We start from the raw sequence: 14,271 nt of genomic DNA on the forward strand, positions 1-14,271 counted from the left end.
GTGCTAGAAGCCCACAAACCACATTTCACAGATTCCCTTGACAGCAGAGTTCTGCCATAAAATCTAGGGGGTGAAAAGGAGGTGGAAACCATTCTTTCCTCCTCTGCAGTAGCAGATGCGCAGGCTACATGTTGGGACTCCATGTTGCCAGTCACAGGCTTGGGACCATGGAGTGCTGCAGTGACTTCAGCAGTGGGTTCCCAAAATGTACTGACTTTTGAGTGGCAGCAGCAGCTTTGAATGTATGGAAAGCAGCTGTGGTAAAGTAACCTGAAAAAAAAAAAAAAAAAAAAAAATAAAGTAACCTGACATTCACCACTGCTAGCCCCACAGTGGTGAGCATCCATTCCTTGTAAGACATTATGACTGGAGCTGATACCAAGGGATGGATGCTTAACCATCTGAGCCACCCTGGCATCCCAGAAGTGGAGGGAGTTGTGCTTCTTCCACAGATTGTGCTTCATTATCCCTGTGCTTCATTATCTGTGTTGGTTGAGGAAGGCAGTAGTAGGTTTGGTGGTGGGCGGCGTTGGGAGAGAGCCTGGTAGCACACATCTGACCCTTAATGGAGTCAGGAGAGGCTAGTAGGGTGGTCCATGAGAATGGGTAAGTGGCACCACCAATATATTTTCTGAAATAAAGGAGTGAGGAGGGCAGTCTTGGGTAATTACCACCCTCACACATTTTTCTTTACCCTAGCCCTCCAGCCCCTCCCTGCTAGCTATCCAAGGGTTGGGATTATTATTTTTTTTTAAAGAAAAGGAACAAAATACCCCAATGTGAATTATCTATAGCTTGTAACAATGAAGAACCCCCTATGCCAAGACAGGGCATATATTTTGTGTATGAGTTTGAGTGCTTGGGAAGAAAAAGAGGTCTTAGCCCTACTGTGGAGCTAGGCTCAGTGATCCAAATATTCTGGTAATGCTAAAAATCTTACAAGAGGGGCCAGAAACAGATGATCTTCTATGGGCAGGTCAAGCATGTTGTGAATAACTTGTATTTGGTGAACCAGGGGGGAGAGCACCAGAATAAACTGCCAATTGATTTAATAGATATGTTTTCCAGTTTTCAGACACTGGTTTTATTGGGGAAACGAGGGGAAGATACCCCTATTCATCCTTCCTTGCGGGCACTGCCTCTTGTGGAAGTACAGTCTCCCACGAGGGATTCTAGATTCAGGTCTGTTTCTCTCACCAATGTCCCCTGTTACCTGTATATACATGTTTATTTCCATTTTAATTCCTTACCACATGGCTAGAATTGGTTATTAATTTATACATTTTTAATATGAGAAAAATAAGTATTTTACAAGCAATGCTGAGAAGCCATTATCAGAAAATAAACTTTATGGTGGGAATGTGAACTAGTGCAGCCACTCTGGAAAACTGTGTGGAGGATCCTCAAAGAGTTAAAAATAGATCTGCCCTAGGACCCAGCAATTTCACTGCTGGGGATTTACCCCAAAGATACAGATGCAATGAAACGCCAAGACACCTGCACCCCGATGTTTCTAGCAGCAATGTCCACAATAGCCAAAGTGTGGAAGGAGCCTTGGTGTCCATCGAAAGATGAATGGATAAAGAAGATGTGGTCTATGTATACAATGGAATATTACTCAGCCATTAGAAACGACAAATACCCACCATTTGCTTCGACGTGGATGGAACTGGAGGGTATTATGCTGAGTGAAATAAGTCAATCGGAGAAGGACAAACATTATATGGTCTCATTCATTTGGGGAATACAAAAAATAATGAAAGGGAATAAACGGGAAAGGAGAAAAAAATGAGTAGGAAATATCAGAAAGGGAGACAGAACATAAAAGACTCCTAACTCTAGGAAACGAACTAGGGGTGGTAGAAGGGGAGCTGGGCGGGGTGTAGGGGTGACTGGGTCACAGGCACTGACGGGGGCACTTTATGGGATGAGCACTGGGTGTTATTCTATATGTTGGCAAATTGAACACCAATAAAAAATAAATTTTTTAATAAAAATAAAAATAAACTTTATAGACAGCCTGAGGCAGGACAAAGTCACTTGAGGACGATGACGGTGCGGAGTTCACTGTCGCTCTCCTCACCCAGGTCTTCAGCAGCTGAATTTGTAGCCTGAGGCTTCTCTGCTGGCGCATCACCTTTCTCTCTGCAAAAAAGAAGAATGCCTTTAACTCTGTAAAGGAACAATTAAACTTTTCATAATTAACTCATTTTAGAAAAGAAGTATAAATTGTCCCCAATCAGGTACCCTGGTTCCTTGTTGAAAATCTCATCCTCATCAGAAGAATCCCTGTCGTGTAGCTTCTGTGCCATGTTTTTCTTCCGTGTGGCATTGAGAGGTCTGTACATGTCCCGAAGCCAAAGTGGCCGCCTTCTCCAGAAAAAGCCCTAGAAAACAGAAAGGACATTGTTAATTCTGCATTTCCCCTGCTCTCTCCAGCCATGGGACTTTATCTTCCTCAGATTTACCTGATTCTCCCGTTGGATTGAACATCTCTTATGCAGCAGAGAATTAAAGAAGAGCCTTGGAGGAAACACATATGCAGACAATTAGTGATTCACGCCATTTCCCATGCCTCTCACAATGTGTATCTCTGGTCCTATTAGGACATCTCAGTCCATAATCACAGGAAGCAAAATCACTACAGACCTCGGATCCTGAAAATAATCCCACGCATGCTACACTTCCAGAATTTTCCCATGTCTGTCCATAATGGCCCCACAATTTCTCTGGGGAGGCCTTTGTATGTGGCTTGGCATTGAGTATAAGCAAGATTTTCATCCTGCTCACCTGGGCCTATGGCCAAGTGCCCTCGTGCAGTGAACAGACTGTGCAACTATAACACAGAAGCACCTTACTCTCTCCAGAAGCAGTTTACTTTGGTCCCCTTTGGACTTTGTCTCATAGGCATCATTTGCTGGGGAGGAGGAGAGAGAGGTGTTTCTATTTTCCTAGCTGCTTTATCCTACAAGTTGATTCACACCAAATAAATGCACGAGTCCAACCAACAAAGTTACCTAACTCACTGACTTTCTCATTGCAGGCAGTGGCTAATGAGTGAGTGAGGAAGGTCACAGCCAGCACTAAAACACAAAATATTATTTTTGAATATAAACAATATAGAAAGAATCAGAATGTATAGTAAGTTTGTCTTAGAAACTGCTTATGTTGGCTCGCCCAGGTGGCTCAGCAGTTTAGTAATGCCTTTGGCTCAGGGCGTGTGTGGTCCTGGTCTGGGGATGGACTCCACATTAGGCTCCATGAGAGGAGCCTGCTTATCCCTCTATCTCTCTGCTTCTCTCTCTGCGTCTCTCATGAATAAATTAAAAAATATTTTTAAAAACCTGCTTATGTCTTGACAGTATGTATGTACGGAGTTGTGACATAAAATGTAGCTCGCAGCCCAAGAACAGTATAATCAGAGGAGAAGTGCCCCTCTGGAAAGGAACCATCTTCTGACACTCAGTAGCAGTATGCCCATGGGGCAATTTACCTTCCCTTTCTTCTCCATTTCCTTATTATAAAAGGAAGAGACAAACTATTACCTAAGGCCTCTCCCAGTTAACAGTCTATGGAGTCTGGACAAAGGGAATGGAGAGTGGTGGGTCAAAAACTAGGAGGAGGAGGGAAGTTTTCCTGCCACTTTACAGGAAGGAGTCCTATTTTTCTGCCTTCCATCAGCCTTGAAGACTAGGCCTCTTAGCCCAAGACTCTGTAGCCAGGCCTGATGGTCACTACCAGCAGGAACAGGTGCACCCAACCCCTCTCCACCCTTTTTCTTTAAAGGAGTACTGACAGTAGATGCTCTGTGTCAGTTCCATTCTAACTCAGATTTGTCTGGGAAGCTAATTTTGCTGGATCCAGGCAAAGCATTAGACCAAATCAATATTCTTTCTGCCTTTGGTAGTTTCCTGGGTGTAAAACAAGGGGAGTGAAATAGGAGTTCTAAAATCTAGTTCTGAAATTCTGCTTTAATAATTGCCAATTTACCTTGAGCCTCCTTCTTCATCTTCCACTGGTGCTGCTCTATGAGAATAAATCTGTTTTGGAAGAAAACATATCACAGGTACCCATCTCAATAACCATGCCTCCAAATCTGTATTCATTCCTTTGTATTTTAAGTCTTATTCAGCCTTTTTGGAGAGCAGGAATTCTATTTTTTAGTAGTCCTTTGACTCTTCCATAGTCCCAACTTGGGAACTTGTGTGCAGCTGGCAATACATTTTATTGACTGTTTTAGATGACATCCAACAGGTAATTCCTAATAAAAATTCTTAGAAGTAAGAAAAGAAAAGTATCTACCAGAAACCTAAATAGCAACATTGTTTTAAAGTCAAGGACAAGAGTTCAATGCCTATTATTCCTGTTACTATTCATCACGTTGAAGAGGTCCTAATCAATGCAATAGGAAAACACTTCTTTTAAAGATTCCAGGCATCTCAATGCAATAGGAAAAATTAAGTATTGGAAAGTAAGAAACAAAACATATTGGCATATGAAATTATGGACAACCTAAAAGGCCCAAGAGAGTCAACTTAAATTTTACTGTAGTGGGATGCCTGGGTATCTCAGCAGTTGAGCGCCTGCCTCTGGCTAAGTGCATGATCCCAGGGTCCTGGGATCAAGTCCCACATCAGGGTCCCTGAATGGACCCTGCTTCTCCCTAAAAGGCCCAAGAGAGTCAACTTAAATTTTACTGTAGTGGGATGCCTGGGTATCTCAGCAGTTGAGCGCCTGCCTCTGGCTAAGTGCATGATCCCAGGGTCCTGGGATCAAGTCCCACATCAGGGTCCCTGAATGGACCCTGCTTCTCCCTCTGCCTGTGTCTCTGCTTCTCTCTCTGTGTCTCTCATGAATAAATAAAATCTTTAAAAAAATAGAAAAATAAATTTTACTGGAAGTGCTCTGAGAATTCAGTAAGATGGCTAAATACAAAATCAAGAGCTCAACATGCAAAATGCAATAGCTTTTTTACGTTCCACAAATAACTAATTAACAAATGGAAGAATGGTTCCATTTATAATATCAATAAAAGGAAGGATACCTCGGTGGCTCTATAGTTTAGTGCCTGCCTTCCGCCTAGGGTGTGATCCTGGAGTCCCGGGATCGACTCCCACATCAGGCTCCCTGCATGGAGTCTGCTTCTCCCTCTGCCTGTGTCCCTGCCTCTCTCTGTGTGTGTCTCATGAATAAATAAATAAAATCTTAAAAAAAGATTAAAAAATATCAATAAAAGACATAAAGTACCTAAGAATAAACTTACAGCAAAGAATGGGGAAGACCTTTGAGATGAAAACATTAAAACTCTTCTGAAGGACTTTAAGAAATGAATACATGATGATACCATGTTCCTAGAATATTGCAAAGATGTCAATTCTCCTCAAACTCAATGCAATCCTATTCAAATCCCAAGATAGTTTTTCTTTTTTTTAAATAAAAACTGGCCAGCTGACATTTGGTAAAGGGATATGCAAGTCTAGCTATGAAATGTATGAAAAAGGAGATCAAAGAGCATGAGCGTAACTCTACCAGACATCAAAATAGGTTATTATAAAGCAATTGGAATTAAGTATATAGTGTGATATGGGAAAGGAAACTGGACTGATAAGAATCCAGATAAGAAAAGTATTTTAGAGACGCCTGGGTGGCTGAGTGGTAGAGCATCTGCCTTTGACTCATAGGGTGAACCCGGGTCTGGGGATCAAGTCTCACATTGGGCTCCCTGAGACGAGCCTGCTTTTCTCTCTGCCTATGTCTCTGTCTCTGTGTGTGTGTGTCTCATGAATAAATAAAATCTTACAAAAAAATAGTATTTTAGATCTGTTAAGAAAGAATGAACCATTCAATAAAAGATTTTAAAGTAACTGGGTATTTCTTTAGGGGGAAAATGTTAGATCCCCTACCTCAACCATACCTAAAAACAAAACAGATCTATACAGGTTGAAAAATATAAATTATAACAAATATAAGTATAGACGAAGACAGTATAAAGGCAACAAAGGCCTCGCTAACAAGACCCACATCCCATAGGCCACAAGGAAAGAACTCGCATATATGGTGACAGACTCAAAACATCTCCCATTTCTTGTAGTCTCGCCCCCTTCACCCTTGGATTGTTGGTCATCTTCTGGTGACTGATAAAACTCTTTTCATATTAAATATATTAATCCTTTCAGTGGCTTCCACTGAATTTCAGTGTTTCAAATGCTGGCCAGTGTTTTCATCTTTAAGGAGACAGAACAGTGGAATAAGAGCACAGGATTTGCAGTTAAGTAAAACTGGGTTCTGCTTTGGGTTTTGCCACTGGAGCCTTAAGCTGATCCCCTTTTATGTATGAAAGAGGGATGGTAATATTGTCCTCCCAGGGTTGTGGGCATGAAATTGGATATGGAAAATTCTTCTTCCTATGCTTGGCATAAACCAGTGCCAAGTCATTATGGAACTGAAGAAAAGGTAAACAGGCAACCTCCAGCACAGGTGACTATAAACATGACATGCTTTGGAGTAGCCTGATGCAGGATTTTAGCTACAGTATTTTAACCAAAACTATTCACATAATTCAGTGTGTGGAAAAAGCTGCTGAGTAAATCTAATTAATCAACAAGATGATATTTTTATCTTTAAGCCATGTCCTTTTTTCCAGGATGACTGATATAGCTCCATGAGGGTGGATACTATCTCTCATCATTTCAACCAAGGAAAGAAATCAGTGGTAGTCTGAAAGTGGCTGGTGAGTACATCTAACCACAGAATTTTGAGTTGAGGAAATGTTACTATCATGTTAACTTGGCCTTCTTAAACCTAACGTCCCAAAACAGTCTAATGGCTTGTTGCCTTGTTTATAATCCATAAATCACCTGGCAATGGAAAGTTCCTTTAAAAATCCCCAGAATAGGGCAGCCCCAGTGGCGTAGCAGTTTAGCACTGCCTGTAGCCCATTGTGTGATCCTGGGGACCCAGGATCAAGTCCCACATCAGGCTCCTTGCATGGAGCCTGCTTCTCCCTCTGCCTGTGTCTCAGCCTCTCTGTGTCTCTCGTGAATAAATAAAATCTTAAAAAAAAAAAAGAATTGCTTCTCTTTAAAAAAATAAAATAAAATAAAAATCCCCAGAATATACTTTGCAATAAAAGAATGAAGTACATGTCAGTCTGTCAGACAGAAGAGAAATACCAAGTATCAGTAAGTGAGAAAGTGGCTTTGATTTTAAGTTTGTAAATTCTGAATCTATTATAAAGACAAAAGATTTTCTGGAAATCTGAATTAATGGTTGTTCTTACCTCAATGAGACAGAAAACTATAATCAAAATCATTACTACTACAGTCACAGATATTGCCAAGATGAGTTTGTTGTTATAGCCATAACCTGGAACTTCTTTTGTTGGCTAAAAAAACAAAAAACAAAAAACAAAGAACAATTTTTTAGAAATCAAAGAAAAGGATGAAAGCTAACTATTCTTAAGCTACTCTAAAACCTCATTCTTTCAGTGGAGTGGCGTATAGGTTCTTAAGAAATATACCAAATCTAATGTGTTATATAATTTTATCATTGGCCCTTTCTTCAATAATATATTTATCTTGTATGTTAAGTCCTCTTCTCATCTACCTGGGAAGAGTGGCACCATTCTCTAAATGAGCAAAGTGGCAGATCACTGTCTCAGCCAACATTAATGGCTAAGACAAGACCCAGACTGGGAGGCCCTGGTCCTTGTGCATGGGTGCTTTAATTGCATGTCCTAAACTGACTAAAAGTTCAGACCCCATCTTTCAGGAGTTATCCTCACCTCACTTGACTTCTGCTCTTTCTGTTCACTCTGGGCTTCTGTGCTCTCATTGATATAGTTCTCAGTCTTCCATTGGTCTGTATCCCACTCTGCCTTGGACACCTTTACTTCCTGCTGCTCGCTGAGAAGCTTCATCAGGAGGCCTGTTCTGGAGATAAGCTTGGCACAGGCCAGTTGCACATTGGTCTCAGAGCAGTCCATTTTCAAAGTCCGGATAACATGAGAAATGAGCCTTCTCACGTCATTATTCGGGATGAGGGACCGTAGCTGCTGGTTTAGCTGAATTTCAAATAGATCACCTGCGGATGAGAGCTTTGCAACACTGAAGCCTGTGGGCTTTGGGGGCAAGTCAGTGACCAAGTTGTGGTATTCCCATTGTGTTTCATTGGTTTGTTTAACAGTCGGCACAAAGTTGTCTCTGGTGGTAGTAGAATATGTATTGGAAAGATTCCTACGGTTTGTGAATTCAGGGGGAGTTTGTTCTGATACAGTAGTGCTTCCTGGAGAAATAATTTCTTCAGAAGCATTCTGTGCAGTAGTGTTTTCTACAGTAGTGTTTTCTTTAGAAGGTTCTGAAAGAGTAAATAATTCTGGAAAAGGATTTTCCTGAATTCGTTTTTCTGAAGATGAAATAGCCTCCTGTGAAGGGGAATCGATGAGGCTCCTGACGGCAGGCAATGGAGGCCTCTGTGCAGGCATCAATCTATTCGAGAGTGAGTTTTTCTTTCTGAACTTTTTACTTTTTTTGGTCTTGGGTGTTCTTTGGACTATACGTGAGCGAATTTTATGGAAAATATACTTTTTTCCAGAATGCGAGACTGGTCTGGAAGCCTCCATTTCCCTAACTCTAGCATTCGCATCTTCTAAAACAACAATGGGGTAGGTTGAGTCTTCTGATTTGTTTTTCACCTTAGGTAGGGATTTTGGAGCAGTGGAGGCAGAAGGCTTGCCCATTATGTTTTGCTTCGGGAAAGAAGAGGCTGCTGCCTTGTGCTCCTTTATGAATGAAGACTCTGTGTGGACGGAGTTTCCCACTAATTTCCTGGGCCTCTGGGCCATGTGAAGCTCCTCCAGCTCCCTTGGGGATGGTCCACTGAGCCTTCTTTCTTTGGCCATGTTCTTCACAAATGACTGGGCACTCTGTTTCCCTTGGGTGCTCTGAACGTCCACTTCCTTGTAGTGCCTTTTCTGTAGGTCCTTGGGGCCCTTGAGAACACTGTTTTTTCTAAACCACCTCTTCCGTAAATTCTTAGCCTTGGGAAGGGTCTTTTCCTGTCCTTGGGCAGTTTCCAATTTCTTAAATTTGGGACCTAAAATCCCGGGAGGTATAAGCATGGCAGTTTTTTCTTTCTTTTTTACCTCATCAATTTTTTCTTGAATTTCTGCATCTAACAAATTTTCCAGGAAAGAGAGTTTCCTCAGTTTATTTTTGTAAGTTGAATTGTTGGGTCCAGGTTCAAGAGAAGGGCTCTTTGTGTTGTTTTTCAAGTAACCCACAGGCTTGTCTCCATCTTGAACATTTGAAAACAGAGTTTTAATGAATGGTAGTAATGTTGATTCTACATCTTCTACATTTCCCTCTGAGAAATAAGGTAATATGTAATTCAGCGCACTGATAACATCACTTTCATCATTAAAGTCTAACTGCTCATTCATAAAGGCTGACAGACCGATGCCATTTTTGTCTGAGGATGCCTTCTCTGGCTCAATTGTCAGCTCAGTACTGGTACTCTTCTTCCGGGCTTTTAATACCTTCATGAATGATCCTTCTACATTCATTATAGATGCTTTTTCATCTGTCAGAAAAAGAAGAGACTAGTTTTGATAATGAAAGGCTGATAGCACAGTTTTTGTCAGTCCGCAGTCATACATCCCAGTCATAAAAATTAAGAACCAGCAAATATCTGAGTACCATTATCAAGGACACAAACTCAAACTTGAACCTATATTGGCAACAACAAAAGGAGAAAAGGGTATTTTTTTAAATGGCTATTTCTTCAGAACCTTTCACAACGTGAATGACTACATTTAGGATTATTCCATAATCCTTGGTCTCCAAGGGCCAATTATCTAGTACTTAAGAAAAGCCAAGTCTGGAAGACACTCAGCTAAACTGTCTGCAAATCTACTGTGACTCCTGGTATTCATATACCCTGTCCTGTACTGCTTCAGATGCAGTGGGAGCAGGGGGTTTCCTCCTTCTATCTCTTCAGTGTGCTTGTTTTCTTGCTACTATCACAGATGCCCATGAAAACACCCACTGCTAGTAGGGCCTCATCTGGACATGCCCTCTCCATCTACCCATCAATTACTATGCTTGGTCCCTGCTCCCATATATTGCAGCTCACACAAAACATAAGCTCTAGACAGAAAAAAAGCACTAAGTCCACCCTGGCTCTTTGCTTAAATTGGGCAGGGAACGAGTGTAGGCTAAGAGATTTTCCAGGTATGAGAGATATGCCAATGTGGAATGTTCGATAAATCAATGGAATAATACTTGAGGTTTTAAAATGCAGAAGGGATAAAGAAATTTTTTGTCAGAATGTGAAGAAATATACTTCACTTTCATTTCTAATATTTCTAGCTTTAGTTATTAGGGTACCATCCAGAGCTTCCCACTACATGAAAGTCAGCATATGGCTTGTGTACATGCACAGTATCATCCAACCGAGTTTCATTTCCAGAAGAATTAGAAGTATTTTCAGCGGTGTTGATGAGAGTCAGAGGAGGAGGTAATAAAGGTCACAAGAAAGGAGGAGCAACGGGCTTGTAGAGAGCCCTAAACGGGACACTTGAGTGCTAGGCAACAGTACTTAACACCTCTGATCTAATTTTTCCTCACCTGTAAAAGGAGGCTAAACATGCCTATTCTGCCCACCTCTAAGAGATAAGGGAGTAATTAGTAAAAAATTGTTTTGAAAAATAAGCAACATTGTATTTACAGAGGTAGCAAAGTGTTATTTATGATGTACCCTAGATCATTGATAGGGAACCATATTCAAGCTATCTGGGTGCAGAAGCACATTTTGGAAGTCATGAAGTTAGTGCCAATAAAACATAGTATACAGAAAAATACTTAAAAGTATCTGAGTGTTTTTGGATAGAAAAGCTGAGGATTCAGAAAAAGTTCAGAGTTGGACAGTCCAAGAATAGAAGAGTGCTCTGTATCCATAAGAAGGCAGCAGCTTCTGGTTAGGGAACAGGAACTCTCAGGCTCTGAATAAACTTTATCTATAAATCAGCATCACTTTTACTCTTGATAACTTGTAAAAACAAACAATAAACAAAAATATATCTCCACCTGTCATATAAGACAAGGGGGACCTGAGTTCTGATACATATGAAATTAGTTTACAAATTATGATGCATATGTTTTCATTTGGGAGTAATTAATTTAATAATGTAACTGAGAATCTGACTTATAACAAAGGAATAGTTCTTATAAATTTAGGGATTTTAAGGGTGCCTGTGTGGCTCAGTGGGTTAAGCATACAACTCTTGGTTTCAGCTCAGGTCATGATTTCAAGGTCATGGGATTGAGCCCTGCAATGGGCTCCACACTCAGTGGGGAATCTGTTTGAGATTCTCTCCCTCTGCCCCTCCTTCGACTCACATCTCTCTCTCTCTCAAATAAATCTTTGAAAAAAAAAAGAAATTTAGGGGTTTGAACTGTAAGTGAATAAAAATAATGCAGTGACATCATTAGTTAAAAATTGATCATTGTTGATTAAAAATAAAAATTAAAACATAAACAAAATTTAAAATATATCATGAGGTGATTCCTGGTTGGCTCAGCGGTTTAGCACCTGCCTTCAGCCTAGGGCGTGATCCTGGAGTCCTGGGATCAAGTCCCACATCAGGCTCCCTATATGGATCCTGCTTCTCCCTCTGCCTCTCTCTCTCTCTCTCTCATAAATAAAATCTTTAAATATAAATATTATATATATATCATGAGGCAATTCAAACTCACCACAACGTGTGGCATTTGTCAAACATTCACCGTCACAATGCAGCTTGACTGTCTTGCAAACAACCTCAATATTATTTTTGAGTTGGCAGAGACAACAGGACATACGGCTAGGTAATATCCTATAAATGGAAACACAGAGCATTATATTAGTGGTAAAGGGGTTACTTGAGTAGAAGATTCAGGCCAAGGTCTTCACAGGGCTCTGCATAAAGGAATTCTTGTGGCATATGATGGTTGGGTAGGGTTGAGTAGGGACCAGTTGGCCAATTGTTGCTCATGAATATTATAAATAAAGAGAAGGACAGAGGTGCTCAACCAATAGGTAAGGATGGTAGGGGGTATGATATACCTAGAATAAGACAGAGATAAGAACTGGGTGACATTGATCAGTAGTTCAGTTCAGAAGTATCTCCTTCTGACCCAAAAGTCTCACTTTGGGTTAAGAGCATACAGGAAGAGGGTAGACTTCTAAGAAGAGTCTGAGTAAGTCTAAAATATGGCCCACATCAAGGATAGAAAGCAATCAATCAAAACTAACCCAAAATCTACACAGGTGTTACAACTAGCAGACAAGGATGTTTAAAAAGTTACTATAACTGGGGTGCCTGGGTGCCACTGTTGGTTAAGCATCTGACTTTTGGTTTCAACTCAGGTCATGATCTCAGGCTCATAAGATCAAGCCCCTCACTGGGCTCCTAGATCACTGTAAGTCTGCTTGAGATTCCTCTGCCCCACCCACGTGTGCTCTCTTCTTTCTCTTAAATAAATTATAAAATCTTTATAAAAAAAGTTATAACAATATTTCTTATGTTAAAGAAAACCAGACTGATGAGGCACCAGGGTGGCTCAATCAGTTAAATGTCTGCCTTCGGCTCAGGTCATGATCCCCGGGTCCCAAGATCGAGCTCCACATCAGTTTTGCTCCTCAGCAGAGAGCCTACTTCTCCCTCTCCTCTGCTCCCCCTGCTTGTGCTCTCACTCTCTGTCAAATAAATAAAATCTTAAAAAAAAAAAAATCCCAGACTAAGAAACCCATGTCTCTACTTAGTGAGTTATACAACAACTTCAAGTGGCCTAATATATGCATACATAGAGTCTACAAGGGAGAAGAAATATAATTTGAAAAATAATAGCCCCCAAATTGTCCAAACAGGTAACCCTAATAAACCCACAAATCCAAGAAGGTCAATGAACTCTAAACACAAGAAATATGGACAAAACTATGCCAAAGCACATCATAATCAAACTTCTCAAGCCATCAATAAAGAGAAAATGTTAAAAATAAGCCAAAGGAAAAACCTCCACACAACATATAGGGAAATAGAGATAACAATGGTAACATATTTCTTGTTGGAATTAATGGAACTCAGTAGAGCAACATCTTTAAAGCAGTGAAGCGGAGAGGGGACCAACAACTATCAAACTAGAATTCTATATCCAGATCTTTCAAAAATAAAAGCAAAACAAAAGACTGAGACATACAAAAGCTGAAAGAAGTCATCATTAGTAGATTTACACTGTAGAAAAGCTAAAGAAAGTATTTTCAAGCAGAAGGAAAATGATTGCGATAGAAATGTGGATCCACACAAAAGGAAGAAGAACATTAGAACTGGTAACTCCAAAGGTAAATACATAAGGTTTTTCTTACTATTTAAATATCTGAATACAATATGATTTCACTTATATGTAGAATCTTAAACAAATGAAAACTGACAACAAAAAGAAGAGAGAAACAGATTCATGAATACAGAGAACAAACTGGTGGTTATTAAAGTAGAGGGCGGGGATATGGTCAAAATGAGTGAAAAGACGTAAGAAGTACAAACTTCTAGTTATAAAGTAAGTCTCCAGATGAAAAGTACAATGTAGGGAATATAGTTAATAATACCGTAATACACTTATTGTGGTATTAATTCTTCAATCACTATGTTGTACATCTGAAACTAATTTAATATACATCAACTATACTTCCTAAAGGAGTTAACTTATTGTTTAAACAAAAAAATAATATAGTGTGCTGTTTAGAAGTAAAGCAAAATGTATGAAGACATTAGCACAAAGGCCAGTAAGGGAGAAATGAAGTACACTATATATTGTAAGGTTCTTATGCCAATCATGAAATCATATATTATTTGAAGATAGACTGTGAAAAGTTAAAGATGAACACTACAAGCCATTAAACTACTGCTAAACTAACAAAACCTGAGTTGTAATTAACTAGCCAACAAATAAAATTTAATTTAATTTAATTTAATTTAATTTAATTTAATTTAAAAGTGTACTCAGTCATCCAAAAGTAGGAAGAAAAAGAAAAAAAATAGCAAAACAAAGAACAGATGGGACACATAGAGAGTTTAGTAGCTTTAAATGTAGTCATGTTAATAATTACATTAGGTGTAATGGTATAATCACCCTAATTAAAATATAAAAAAGCAAAAGCCAACTATATGCTGTCTATAAGAATCATCTGCAATAGAAATATACAAGTAGGTTAAAAGTATAGAAAAAATTGTGCTAT

The 14,271-nt window shown here is 39.7% G+C and overlaps 2 protein-coding genes across 47 annotated transcripts in view; one reads left to right on the forward strand and one right to left on the reverse strand.

Annotated features, from left to right (window-relative positions):
- Nucleotides 1–14,271, forward strand: part of LOC144286748 (uncharacterized) — a 45,840-nt gene that overhangs the window by 9,180 nt on the left and 22,389 nt on the right. For 10 of the 39 annotated variants that reach the window (XR_013354693.1, XR_013354688.1, XR_013354684.1 and 7 more), the window contains 2 exons: nt 1,069–1,182; nt 6,644–6,730. The exons of 16 other annotated variants lie outside the window; for them this stretch is intronic. The gene's annotated coding sequence lies outside the window, so the exon portion shown is untranslated. 13 more of the 39 variants (XR_013354691.1, XR_013354698.1, XR_013354679.1 and 10 more) reach the window with 4 other exon arrangements.
- LOC144286746 (leucine-rich repeat-containing protein 37A3-like) overlaps nt 137–14,271 on the reverse strand; it is a 27,890-nt gene continuing 13,755 nt past the window's right edge. For 2 of the 8 annotated variants that reach the window (XM_077853607.1, XM_077853608.1), the window contains 8 exons: nt 11,754–11,872; nt 7,784–9,579; nt 7,280–7,384; nt 3,991–4,040; nt 2,469–2,523; nt 2,248–2,387; nt 2,084–2,145; nt 137–270 (listed from right to left, as the gene is read on the reverse strand). In XM_077853607.1, the coding sequence (XP_077709733.1) occupies nt 152–270; nt 2,084–2,145; nt 2,248–2,387; nt 2,469–2,523; nt 3,991–4,040; nt 7,280–7,384; nt 7,784–9,579; nt 11,754–11,872 (2,446 nt within the window). In that variant the 3' untranslated portion in view covers nt 137–151. Of the gene's footprint in view, nt 271–1,972; nt 2,146–2,247; nt 2,388–2,468; nt 2,524–3,990; nt 4,041–7,279; nt 7,385–7,783; nt 9,580–11,753; nt 11,873–14,271 lie in introns of those variants that run through there. The other 6 variants (XM_077853610.1, XM_077853612.1, XM_077853609.1 and 3 more) reach the window with 6 other exon arrangements.

The sequence above is a fragment of the Canis aureus genome, chromosome 16, assembly GCF_053574225.1.
Source record: "Canis aureus isolate CA01 chromosome 16, VMU_Caureus_v.1.0, whole genome shotgun sequence".
Classification (NCBI taxonomy): Eukaryota; Metazoa; Chordata; class Mammalia; order Carnivora; family Canidae; genus Canis; species Canis aureus.